The sequence below is a fragment of the Oncorhynchus mykiss genome, chromosome 17 (genome assembly GCF_013265735.2).
Source record: "Oncorhynchus mykiss isolate Arlee chromosome 17, USDA_OmykA_1.1, whole genome shotgun sequence".
NCBI classification, from domain to species: Eukaryota; Metazoa; Chordata; class Actinopteri; order Salmoniformes; family Salmonidae; genus Oncorhynchus; species Oncorhynchus mykiss.
Genome location: NC_048581.1, coordinates 253,195 through 266,312, shown reverse-complemented (window position 1 = coordinate 266,312; position 13,118 = coordinate 253,195). Strand labels below are relative to the sequence as shown.

At 45.7% G+C, this 13,118-nt stretch overlaps 1 protein-coding gene across 11 annotated transcripts; it reads right to left on the bottom strand.

Annotated features, from left to right (window-relative positions):
• Positions 1–280: 280 nt before the first annotated feature.
• Positions 281–13,059, bottom strand: LOC118936547 (peptidyl-prolyl cis-trans isomerase NIMA-interacting 1-like). 11 transcript variants are annotated; one of them, XM_036948469.1, is made up of 8 exons: positions 12,678–13,059; positions 11,370–11,432; positions 6,090–6,224; positions 1,127–1,237; positions 913–977; positions 741–824; positions 512–654; positions 281–343 (listed from the first exon to the last, which is right to left on the bottom strand). In XM_036948469.1, the coding sequence occupies exons 1-7, from the start codon at positions 12,739–12,741 to the stop codon at positions 526–528; spliced, it is 651 nt and encodes a 216-aa protein (XP_036804364.1). In that variant the 5' UTR covers positions 12,742–13,059; the 3' UTR covers positions 281–343; positions 512–525. The 11 variants fall into 11 exon arrangements, with proteins under 11 accessions (XP_036804364.1, XP_036804362.1, XP_036804365.1 ...); XM_036948468.1 differs by lacking the exon at positions 281–343 and adding an exon at positions 404–452; XM_036948467.1 differs by lacking the exon at positions 281–343 and having other exon boundaries at positions 391–654.
• Between the last annotated feature and the right edge of the window lie 59 nt (positions 13,060–13,118).

Here is a 13,118-nt window from a genome sequence, read left to right as displayed (position 1 = left end):
GGACAAGAGGGGGGTGGGAGATAGGAGGGGGCTTTCAGGGGTGGAGGGGGTGTTCAGGCGGTATTCAGGGGTGATGGGGTATTCAGGGGGTGATGGGGGTATTCAGGGGGTGATGGGGGTATTCAGGGGGTGGTGGGGGTATTCAGGGGGTGGTGGGGGTATTCAGGGGGTGATGGGGTGTTCAGGGGGTGACGGGGTATTCAGGGAGTATTCAGGGGGTGATGGGGGTATTCAGGGGGTAATGGGGGTATTCAGGGGGTATTCGGGGGGTATAGGGGGTATTCGGGGGTATTCAGGGGGTATTCGGGGGTATTCAGGGTGTGATGGGGGTATTCAGGGGGTAATGGGGGTATTCGGGGGTAATGGGGGGTGATGGGGGTATTCGGGGGGTATAGGGGGTATTCGGGGGTATTCGGGGGTATTCAGGGGGTGATGGGGGTATTCAGGGGGTAATGGGGGTATTCGGGGGTAATGGGGGGTGATGAGGAAATTCGGGGGGGTGATGGGGGTATCAGAGCCTTGTCTCTATCCCGTGCGAAGGATGACGTGAACTCCAGAATCGGTGAACACCGGACCACTCATGTCTCCCACCTTCAGAGCGAAGGACGCATCCTCAAACGGCTTCTGCATCTGACCTGAAACACACACACACACCTCTATCACAACTCATGTCTCCCACCTTCAGAGCGAAGGACGCATCCTCAAACGGCTTCTGCATCTGACCTGAAACACACACACACACCTCTATCACAACTAATGTCTCCCACCTTCAGAGCGAAGGACAGGTCCTCAAACAGCTTCTGACCTGAAACACACACACACACCTCTATCACAACTAATGTCTCCCACCTTCAGAGCGAAGGACGCATCCTCAAACGGCTTCTGCATCTGACCTGAAACAAACACACACACACCTCTATCACAACTAATGTCTCCCACCTTCAGAGCGAAGGACAGGTCCTCAAACAGCTTCTGACCTGAAACACACACACCTCTCTCACAACGAAAACAGGAAACACCTGGAAAACAGGACTTTGTGCGTGTCTGTGATGCTTGTGTGTGTGAGTGGATAGTATATTTTCCATTTGACCGTGTGTGTGTGTGTGTGTGTGTGTGTGTGTGTTACCTCTGCCGAACAGTCCCAGGTCTCCTCCGTTGCGTGCGGAGCTGCAGTCACTGAACTGAGAGGCCAAAGCCTCAAACTCCTCCTCTCCTGACTGCATCTGCTCTATGTACTCTGCAACATGTTAACACACACACCATGTTATGTAACACACACACACACACACCAACATGTTAAACACACGTACACACAGTGCAGCAACATGGTAACAACACACAGTGCAACAACATGGTAACAACACACAGTGCAACAACACACAGTGCAACAACATGGTAATAACACACAGTGCAACAACATGGTAATAACACACAGTGCAACAACATGGTAATTACACACAGTGCAACAACATGGTAATTACACACAGTGCAACAACATGGTAACACACACAGTGCAACAACATGGTAACACACACAGTGCAACAACATGGTAACACACACAGTGCAACAACATGGTAACACACACAGTGCAACAACATGGTAATTACACACAGTGCAACATGGTAATTACACACAGTGCAACATGGTAATTACACACAGTGCAACATGGTAATAACACACAGTGCAACAACATGGTAATTACACACAGTGCAACATGGTAATAACACACAGTGCAACAACATGGTAATAACACACAGTGCAACAACATGGTAATAACACACAGTGCAACAACAACATGGTAACAACACACAGTGCAACAACATGGTAATAACACACAGTGCAACAACATGGTAATAACACACAGTGCAACAACATGGTAATAACACACAGTGCAACAACATGGTAATAACACACAGTGCAACAACATGGTAATAACACACAGTGCAACAACAACATGGTAACAACACACAGTGCAACAACATGGTAATAACACACAGTGCAACAACATGGTAATAACACACAGTGCAACAACATGGTAATAACACACAGTGCAACAACAACATGGTAACAACACACAGTGCAACAACATGGTAATAACACACAGTGCAACAACATGGTAATAACACAGAGTGCAACAACATGCTAATAACACACAGTGCAACATGGTAATAACACACAGTGCAACAACATGGTAACAACACACAGTGCAACAACAACATGGTAACAACACACAGTGCAACAACAACATGGTAATTACACACAGTGCAACAACATGGTAATTACACACAGTGCAACAACATGGTAATACACACAGTGCAACATGGTAATAACACACAGTGCAACAACATGGTAATTACACACAGTGCAACATGGTAATAACACACAGTGCAACAACATGGTAATAACACACAGTGCAACAACATGGTAATAACACACAGTGCAACAACATGGTAATAACACACAGTGCAACAACATGGTAATAACACACAGTGCAACAACATGGTAATAACACACAGTGCAACAACATGGTAACACACACAGTGCAACAACATGGTAACACACACAGTGCAACAACATGGTAACACACACAGTGCAACAACATGGTAATAACACAGTGCAACAACATGGTAACAACACACAGTGCAACAACATGGTAATTACACACAGTGCAACAACATGGTAACAACACACAGTGCAACATGGTAATAACACACAGTGCAACAACATGGTAACAACACACAGTGCAACAACATGGTAACAACACACAGTGCAACAACATGGTAACAACACACAGTGCAGCAACATGGTAACAACACACAGTGCAGCAACATGGTAACAACACACAGTGCAACAACATGGTAACAACACACAGTGCAACAACATGGTAATAACACACAGTGCAACAACATGGTAACAACACACAGTGCAACAACAACATGGTAACAACACACAGTGCAACAACAACATGGTAACAACACACAGTGCAACAACATGGTAATAACACACAGTGCAACAACATGGTAATAACACACAGTGCAACAACATGGTAATAACACACAGTGCAACAACATGGTAATAACACACAGTGCAACAACAACATGGTAACAACACACAGTGCAACATGGTAATAACACACAGTGCAACAACATGGTAATAACATACAGTGCAACAACATGGTAATAACACACAGTGCAACAACATGGTAATAACACACAGTGCAACAACATGGTAATAACACACAGTGCAACAACATGGTAATAACACACAGTGCAACAACATGGTAATAACACACAGTGCAACAACATGGTAATAACACACAGTGCAACAACATGGTAACAACACACAGTGCAACAACATGGTAATTACACACAGTGCAACAACATGGTAATTACACACAGTGCAACAACATGGTAATACACACAGTGCAACATGGTAATAACACAGTGCAACAACATGGTAATTACACACAGTGCAACATGGTAATAACACACAGTGCAACAACATGGTAATAAAACACAGTGCAACATGGTAATAACACACAGTGCAACAACATGGTAATAACACACAGTGCAACAACATGGTAATAACACACAGTGCAACAACATGGTAATAACACACAGTGCAACAACATGGTAATAACACACAGTGCAACAACATGGTAATAACACACAGTGCAACAACATGGTAACAACACACAGTGCAACAACATGGTAATTACACACAGTGCAACAACATGGTAATTACACACAGTGCAACAACATGGTAATACACACAGTGCAACATGGTAATAACACACAGTGCAACAACATGGTAATTACACACAGTGCAACATGGTAATAACACACAGTGCAACAACATGGTAATAAAACACAGTGCAACATGGTAATAACACACAGTGCAACAACATGGTAATAACACACAGTGCAACAACATGGTAATAACACACAGTGCAACAACATGGTAACAACACACAGTGCAACAACATGGTAACAACACACAGTGCAACAACATGGTAACAACACACAGTGCAACAACATGGTAACAACACACAGTGCAGCAACATGGTAACAACACACAGTGCAGCAACATGGTAACAACACACAGTGCAACAACATGGTAACAACACACAGTGCAACAACATGGTAACAACACACAGTGCAACAACATGGTAATAACACACAGTGCAACAACATGGTAACAACACACAGTGCAACAACATGGTAACAACACACAGTGCAACAACATGGTAACAACACACAGTGCAGCAACATGGTAACAACACACAGTGCAACAACATGGTAACAACACACAGTGCAACAACATGGTAACAACACACAGTGCAACAACATGGTAACAACACACAGTGCAGCAACATGGTAACAACACAGTGCAACAACATGGTAATAACACACAGTGCAACAACATGGTAATAACACAGTGCAACAACATGGTAATAACACACAGTGCAACATGGTAATAACACACAGTGCAACAACAACATGGTAATAACACACAGTGCAACAACATGTTATATGTGTATATTCTTATTCCATCCCTTTACTTAGATGTGTGTGTATTAGGCCGTTGTTGTGGAATTGTTAGATTACTTGTTAGATATTACTGCATTCGGAACTAGAAGCACAAGCATTTCACTACACTCACAATAACATCTGCTAACTGTGTGTATGTGACCAATAACATCTGCTAACCATGTGTATGTGACCAATAACATCTGCTAACTGTGTGTATGTGACCAATAACATCTGCTAACCATGTGACCAACAACATCTGCTAACCGTGTGAATGTGATCAGTAACATCTGCTAACCGTGACCAATAACATCTGCTAACCGTGTGTATGTGACCAATAATATCTGCTAACCGTGTGACCAATAACATCTGCTAACCGTGTGAATGTGACCAGTAACATCTGCTAACCATGTGACCAATAACATCTGCTAACCATGTGTATGTGACCAGTAACATCTGCTAACCGTGTGACCAGTAACATCTGCTAACCGTGTGACCAGTAACATCTGCTAACCGTGTGACCAGTAACATCTGCTAACCGTGTGACCAGTAACATCTGCTAACCGTGTGACCAGTAACATCTGCTAACCGTGTGACCAGTAACATCTGCTAACCGTGTGACCAGTAACATCTGCTAACCGTGTGACCAGTAACATCTGCTAACCGTGAGACCAGTAACATCTGCTAACCGTGAGACCAGTAACATCTGCTAACCGTGTGACCAGTAACATCTGCTAACCGTGTGACCAGTAACATCTGCTAACCGTGTGACCAGTAACATCTGCTAACCGTGTGACCAGTAACATCTGCTAACCGTGTGACCAGTAACATCTGCTAACCGTGTGACCAGTAACATCTGCTAACCGTGTGACCAGTAACATCTGCTAACCATGTGACCAATAACATCTGCTAACCATGTGACCAATAACATCTGCGAACCATGTGACCAATAACATCTGCTAACCATGTGACCAATAACATCTGCTAACCATGTGACCAATAACATCTGCGAACCATGTGTATGTGACCAATAACATCTGCTAACCATGTGTATGTAACCAATAACATCTACTAACCATGTGTATGTGACCAATAACATCTGCTAACCATGTGTATGTGACCAATAACATCTGCTAACCATGTGTATGTGACCAATAACATCTGCTAACCATGTGTATATGACCAATAACATCTGCTAACCGTGACCAATAACATCTGCTAACCATGTGTATATGACCAATAACATCTGCTAACCGTGACCAATAACATCTGCTAACCATGTGTATGTGACCAATAACATCTGCTAACCATGTGTATATGACCAATAACATCTGCTAACCGTGACCAATAACATCTGCTAACCGTGTGTATGTGACCAATAACATCTGCTAACTGTGTGACCAGTAACATCTGCTAACCATGTGTATGTGACCAATAACATCTGACTTGACATGCACGTAGTTTATCAAACTGTCTCTCACCATCTCTCTCAACACACCCAGAGACGGTCAAACATTAGATCAAATGTTGTCACACCAACTCTTTCCCCCAACTACTCACTTTGTATGAGGTCGAGGGCCTCCTCTTTGGAGCGCGTGATGTTCTCCTCCCTCCAGGAGGACGGGCGACGCGATTGGCTGTGCTTCACCAGGAGGTGGGAACAACGCACCTTGTCTGGCTCGCCACTCCCATCACCTACAATTCAATACAACTTTATTGTCCCCTCCCATCACCTACAATTCAATACAACTTTATTGTCCCCTCCCATCAGCGTTCAATACAAATGTATTGTCCCCCCCACTTCACCTACAACACAAATGTATTGTCCCCTCCACTTCACCTACAACACAAATGTATTGTCCCCTCCACTTCACCTACAACACAAATGTATTGTCCCCTCCCCTTCACCTACAACACAAATGTATTGTCCCCTCCACTTCACCTACAACACAAATGTATTGTCCCCTCCCCTTCACCTACAACACAAATGTATTGTCCCCTCCACTTCACCTACAACACAAATGTATTGTCCCCTCCCCTTCACCTACAACACAAATGTATTGTCCCCTCCACTTCACCTACAACACAAATGTATTGTCCCCCCCACTTCACCTACAATACAAATGTATTGTCCCCTCCCCTTCACCTACAATACAAATGTATTGTCCCCCCCACTTCACCTACAACACAAATGTATTGTCCCCTCCCCTTCACCTACAACACAAATGTATTGTCCCCCCCACTTCACCTACAACACAAATGTATTGTCCCCTCCCCTTCACCTACAACACAAATGTATTGTCCCCTCCCCTTCACCTACAACACAAATGTATTGTCCCCTCCCCTTCACCTACAACACAAATGTATTGTCCCCTCCACTTCACCTACAATACAAATGTATTGTCCCCCCCACTTCACCTACAATACAAATGTATTGTCCCCTCCACTTCACCTACAATACAAATGTATTGTCCCCTCCCCTTCACCTACAATACAAATGTATTGTCCCCCCCACTTCACCAACAACACAAATGTATTGTCCCCTCCCTTCACCTACAACACAAATGTATTGTCCCCCCCACTTCACCTACAATACAAATGTATTGTCCCCCCCACTTCACCTACAATACAAATGTATTGTCCCCCCCACTTCACCTACAATACAAATGTATTGTCCCCTCCACTTCACCTACAATACAAATGTATTGTCCCCCCCACTTCACCTACAATACAAATGTATTGTCCCCCCCACTTCACCTACAACACAAATGTATTGTCCCCTCCCCTTCACCTACAACACAAATGTATTGTCCCCCCCACTTCACCTACAACACAAATGTATTGTCCCCCCCACTTCACCTACAACACAAATGTATTGTCCCCCCCACTTCACCTACAATACAAATGTATTGTCCCCTCCCCTTCACCTACAACACAAATGTATTGTCCCCTCCCCTTCACCTACAACACAAATGTATTGTCCCCTCCACTTCACCTACAATACAAATGTATTGTCCCCTCCCTTCACCTACAACACAAATGTATTGTCCCCTCCCTTCACCTACAACACAAATGTATTGTCCCCTCCACTTCACCTACAACACAAATGTATTGTCCCCTCCACTTCACCTACAATACAAATGTATTGTCCCCTCCCCTTCACCTACAACACAAATGTATTGTCCCCTCCCTTCACCTACAACACAAATGTATTGTCCCCTCCACTTCACCTACAACACAAATGTATTGTCCCCTCCACTTCACCTACAACACAAATGTATTGTCCCCTCCACTTCACCTACAATACAAATGTATTGTCCCCTCCCTTCACCTACAACACAAATGTATTGTCCCCTCCCTTCACCTACAACACAAATGTATTGTCCCCTCCACTTCACCTACAATACAAATGTATTGTCCCCCCCACTTCACCAACAACACAAATGTATTGTCCCCCCCACTTCACCAACACAAATGTATTGTCCCCTCCACTTCACCAACAACACAAATGTATTGTCCCCCCCACTTCACCAACAACACAAATGTATTGTCCCCCCCACTTCACCAACAACACAAATGTATTGTCCCCTCCACTTCACCTACAACACAAATGTATTGTCCCCCCCCACTTCACCAACACCACAAATGTATTGTCCCCCCCACTTCACCAACAACACAAATGTATTGTCCCCTCCACTTCGACAACAACACAAATGTATTGTCCCCCCCACTTCACCAACAACACAAATGTATTGTCCCCCCCACTTCACCAACACAAATGTATTGTCCCCTCCCTTCACCTACAATACAAATGTATTGTCCCCCCCACTTCACCAACAACACAAATGTATTGTCCCCCCCACTTCACCAACAACACAAATGTATTGTCCCCTCCACTTCACCAACACAAATGTATTGTCCCCCCCACTTCACCAACACAAATGTATTGTCCCCTCCACTTCGACAACACAAATGTATTGTCCCCCCCACTTCACCAACACAAATGTATTGTCCCCCCCACTTCACCAACACAAATGTATTGTCCCCTCCACTTCGACAACACAAATGTATTGTCCCCCCCACTTCACCAACACAAATGTATTGTCCCCCCCACTTCACCAACACAAATGTATTGTCCCCTCCACTTCACCAACACAAATGTATTGTCCCCCCCACTTCACCAACACAAATGTATTGTCCCCTCCACTTCACCAACACAAATGTATTGTCCCCCCCACTTCACCAACACAAATGTATTGTCCCCTCCACTTCGACAACACAAATGTATTGTCCCCCCCACTTCACCAACACAAATGTATTGTCCCCCCCACTTCACCAACACAAATGTATTGTCCCCCCCACTTCACCAACACAAATGTATTGTCCCCTCCACTTCGACAACACAAATGTATTGTCCCCCCCACTTCACCAACACAAATGTATTGTCCCCCCCACTTCACCAACACAAATGTATTGTCCCCCCCACTTCACCAACACAAATGTATTGTCCCCTCCACTTCACCTACAACACAAATGTATTGTCCCCTCCCCTTCACCTACAACACAAATGTATTGTCCCCTCCACTTCACCTACAACACAAATGTATTGTCCCCTCCACTTCGACAACACCACAAATGTATTGTCCCCTCCACTTCACCTACAACACAAATGTATTGTCCCCTCCACTTCACCTACAATACAAATGTATTGTCCCCTCCCTTCACCTACAACACAAATGTATTGTCCCCTCCACTTCACCTACAACACAAATGTATTGTCCCCTCCCCTTCACCTACAACACAAATGTATTGTCCCCTCCACTTCGACAACAACACAAATGTATTGTCCCCTCCCCTTCACCTACAATACAAATGTATTGTCCCCCCCACTTCACCTACAACACAAATGTATTGTCCCCCCCCCTTCACCTACAACACAAATGTATTGTCCCCCCCACTTCACCTACAACACAAATGTATTGTCCCCTCCCCTTCACCTACAACACAAATGTATTGTCCCCTCCACTTCACCTACAACACAAATGTATTGTCCCCTCCACTTCACCTACAACACAAATGTATTGTCCCCTCCCTTCACCTACAATACAAAAACACTTTATTGTCCCCTCATCACCAATACAACTTAATTGTTCATATGATGCTACAACAAACAGTCTTCTTCTCATCCCCCCAAACAGCAGCACACTTCACACAGTAGAGGAGAGGCACACTTCACACACAGTAGAGAGGAGCAGCACACTTCACACACAGTAGAGAGGAGCAGCACACTTCACACAGTAGAGGAGAGGCACACTTCACACACAGTAGAGAGGAGCAGCACACTTCACACAGTAGAGGAGAGGCACACTTCACACACAGTAGAGAGGAGCAGCACACTTCACACAGTAGAGGAGTGGCACACTTCACACAGTAGAGGAGAGGCACACTTCACACACAGTAGAGGAGAGGCACACTTCACACACAGTAGAGGAGCAGCACACTTCACACACAGTAGAGGAGCAGCACACTTCACACACAGTAGAGGAGCAGCACACTTCACACACAGCAGAGGAGCAGCACACTTCACACACAGCAGAGGAGCACACTTCACACACAGCAGAGGAGCAGCACACTTCACACAGTAGAGGAGCAGCACACTTCACACACAGCAGAGAGGAGCAGCACACTTCACACACAGTAGAGAGGAGCAGCACACTTCACACAGTAGAGAGGAGCAGCACACTTCACACACAGTAGAGAGGAGCAGCACACTTCACACACAGTAGAGGAGCAGCACACTTCACACACAGTAGAGAGGAGCAGCACACTTCACACACAGCAGAGGGGAGCAGCACACTTCACACACAGTAGAGAGGAGCAGCACACTTCACACACAGTAGAGAGGAGCAGCACACTTCACACACAGTAGAGAGGAGCAGCACACTTCACACACAGTAGAGAGGAGCAGCACACTTCACACACAGTAGAGAGGAGCAGCACACTTCACACACAGTAGAGAGGAGCAGCACACTTCACACACAGTAGAGGAGCAGCACACTTCACACACAGTAGAGGAGCAGCACACTTCACACACAGCAGAGGAGCAGCACACTTCACACAGTAGAGGAGCAGCACACTTCACACACAGTAGAGAGGAGCAGCACACTTCACACACAGTAGAGGAGCACAGGGTCAAACCATAGTGCAGCGCCCCTGGATGGAGAGAGCCAGTATGTTGTTGGGTTAAGGGCCAGCATGCTGTTGGGTTAAGGGCCAGCATGCTGTTGGGTTAAGGGCCAGTATGTTGTTGGGTTAAGGGCCAGTATGTTGTTGGGTTAAGGGCCAGCATGTTGTTGGGTTAAGGGCCAGCATGTTGTTGGGTTAAGGGCCAGCATGTTGTTGGGTTAAGAGCCAACATGTTGTTGGGTTAAGGGCCAGCATGCTGTGGGGTTAAGGGCCAGCATGCTGTGGGGTTAAGGGCCAGCATGCTGTGGGGTTAAGGGCCAGCATGCTGTGGGGTTAAGGGCCAGCATGCTGTGGGGTTAAGGGCCAGCATGCTGTGGGGTTAAGGGCCAGCATGCTGTGGGGTTAAGGGCAAGCATGCTGTGGGGTTAAGGGCCAGCATGCTGTGGGGTTAAGGGCCAGCATGCTGTGGGGTTAAGGGCCAGCATGCTGTGGGGTTAAGGGCCAGTATGTTGTTGGGTTAAGGGCCAGTATGTTGTTGGGTTAAGGGCCAGCACCCCCCCCCCCCCCCCAGTTTAATTTTACAGTGCCCCACCAGGGATTCTAACCGTGACCTGTCAGCTACAGGTCCATCCCCTTAGCTGCTGGGCGACCTACCTGACCCCACCGGACGCTCCCACTGGCTGGCATTGGTGATGTGGTTAAAGTAGTACACTCTACCTAGGAAAGGGAGGAGGGAGGAAGAGGTTGGTGGGGGAGAAGGGAGGGAGAGAGGACAGGGGAGAGGGGAGGGAGAGAAAGGGGACGGGGGAGAGAAAGAGGACGGGGAGGGAGGGAATGGAGAGAAAGGATGGGGAGGGAGAGAAAGGATGGGGAGGGAGAGAAAGGATGGGGAGGGAGAGAAAGGATGGGGAGAGAGAGAAAGGATGGAGAGGGAGAGAAAGGATGGAGAGGGAGAGAAAGGATGGAGAGGGAGAGAAAGGATGGATAGGGAGAGAAAGGATGGGGAGGGAGGGAAGAGAGAGGAGAGGTGTTGGTTTGGGGGATGAGAAAGAGGGAGCCGATGCTACAACTGAAGTCTACCGAAGCTTCCTTTCCTTCATGTGCATTAATCTACACAGATAAAAGCATGAATCTACACAGATAAAAGCATGAATCTACACAGATAAAAGCATGAATCCTACACAGATAAAAGCATTCATCTACACAAATAAAAGCATGAACCTACACAGATAAAAGCGTGAACCTACACAGAAAAGCATTTTGCTTTAGTCATGGAATGGACAGAACTAATCTCAGTTGGTCGTCTTCAGCAACTTTTAATGATATTATGCTGAAGAAGGCGTTGAGAAAATCCATATTTAACTTCTGCTCACTGGGCAGAAACCCGCCATCCTAACACAGGTGTCGGAATGGTCCCAAGGCGCGGGACAAAATGACGTCATTGTTATGGGCCTTGTTATTTTCTGCTACCTCGCGAGCTGGCGTGAAATGAATGAATGGACATTAAATGAATAAACTGACCAACTCAAAATGACGACACCCCATACAACAGTATATCTTCCAATTCATATATCCCTAAGAATTGTTTTGATTATGAAATAAGTTACTGTCCAATGCATAGTACGTTGAACAGTTGTCAAAACATGCATGCGCCGCTGCTAGTTAGGCTAGCTTCCTGGGTTAGTCGTGAGGGTAATGACTGGCTAACTAAACAACACCAGATGATAGCTTTTGATACACGCACTAGTCAAACGAATAACCATCAGACACAATTCACAAATAAACATGCGTCACCACCTAACGATGCAACAAGATTACAACCAACCTAACTAGCTAAGTAATTTAGCTGAACCGCTAACGCTAGCATTTGGGTTCGTTCGGTCGGTACTTTGCCATGCAAGTGGTTTGTGCACCAGCGACAAATTGCTCGGATGATATAGCTAATTATCGCTCTCAACCTACTGGAACTGCGGCTCATCCGCTTTTCCCATCCGGACGGTAGCTTCTCGTCCTCGGCGTCTGCCATTTTCCCTGCTTGCTTTCAAAACTGTGCAAGTCACTCCTTTTTGCCTCTGGTGGCTCGTAGAATGCGGCTGTAAGGAAACGTCTGCTGCTGATTCTGTTGTTGCACCTTCCATCCGCCAGGTGTCAAAGAGACATGTTTAGAATATTCTTCACTTTTCTAGAAGGGTTGCTTTTACATGTGTTTTGTTGTTGTTGCATTAGACATGTATTTCTCATGATAAACTACATTGGATTTAATCGAATGGTATGTTGATATAATTTCAGCTGTTTATTCCACTGATCTACAGTTAAAAAAAATGCCCTTATAGACTGATGTGACCGCATTTGTTATTTCATTGCAACTATTCGCAGCACTTCTGGTTGATTTACGGCATAGCT

Bases quoted from the DNA above. Each gene is read 5' to 3' on its own strand.
- LOC118936547 (XM_036948469.1), bottom strand. From the start codon at position 12,741: ATGGCAGACGCCGAGGACGAGAAGCTACCGTCCGGATGGGAAAAGCGG. The intron at 6,225-11,369 runs GTAGGTCGCCCA...ATTGAATTGTAG, and splicing joins GGAGCGTCCGGTGGGGTCAG to GTGATGGGAGTGGCGAGCCA. The intron at 1,238-6,089 runs GTGAGTAGTTGG...AACATGTTGCAG, and splicing joins GGCCCTCGACCTCATACAAA to AGTACATAGAGCAGATGCAG.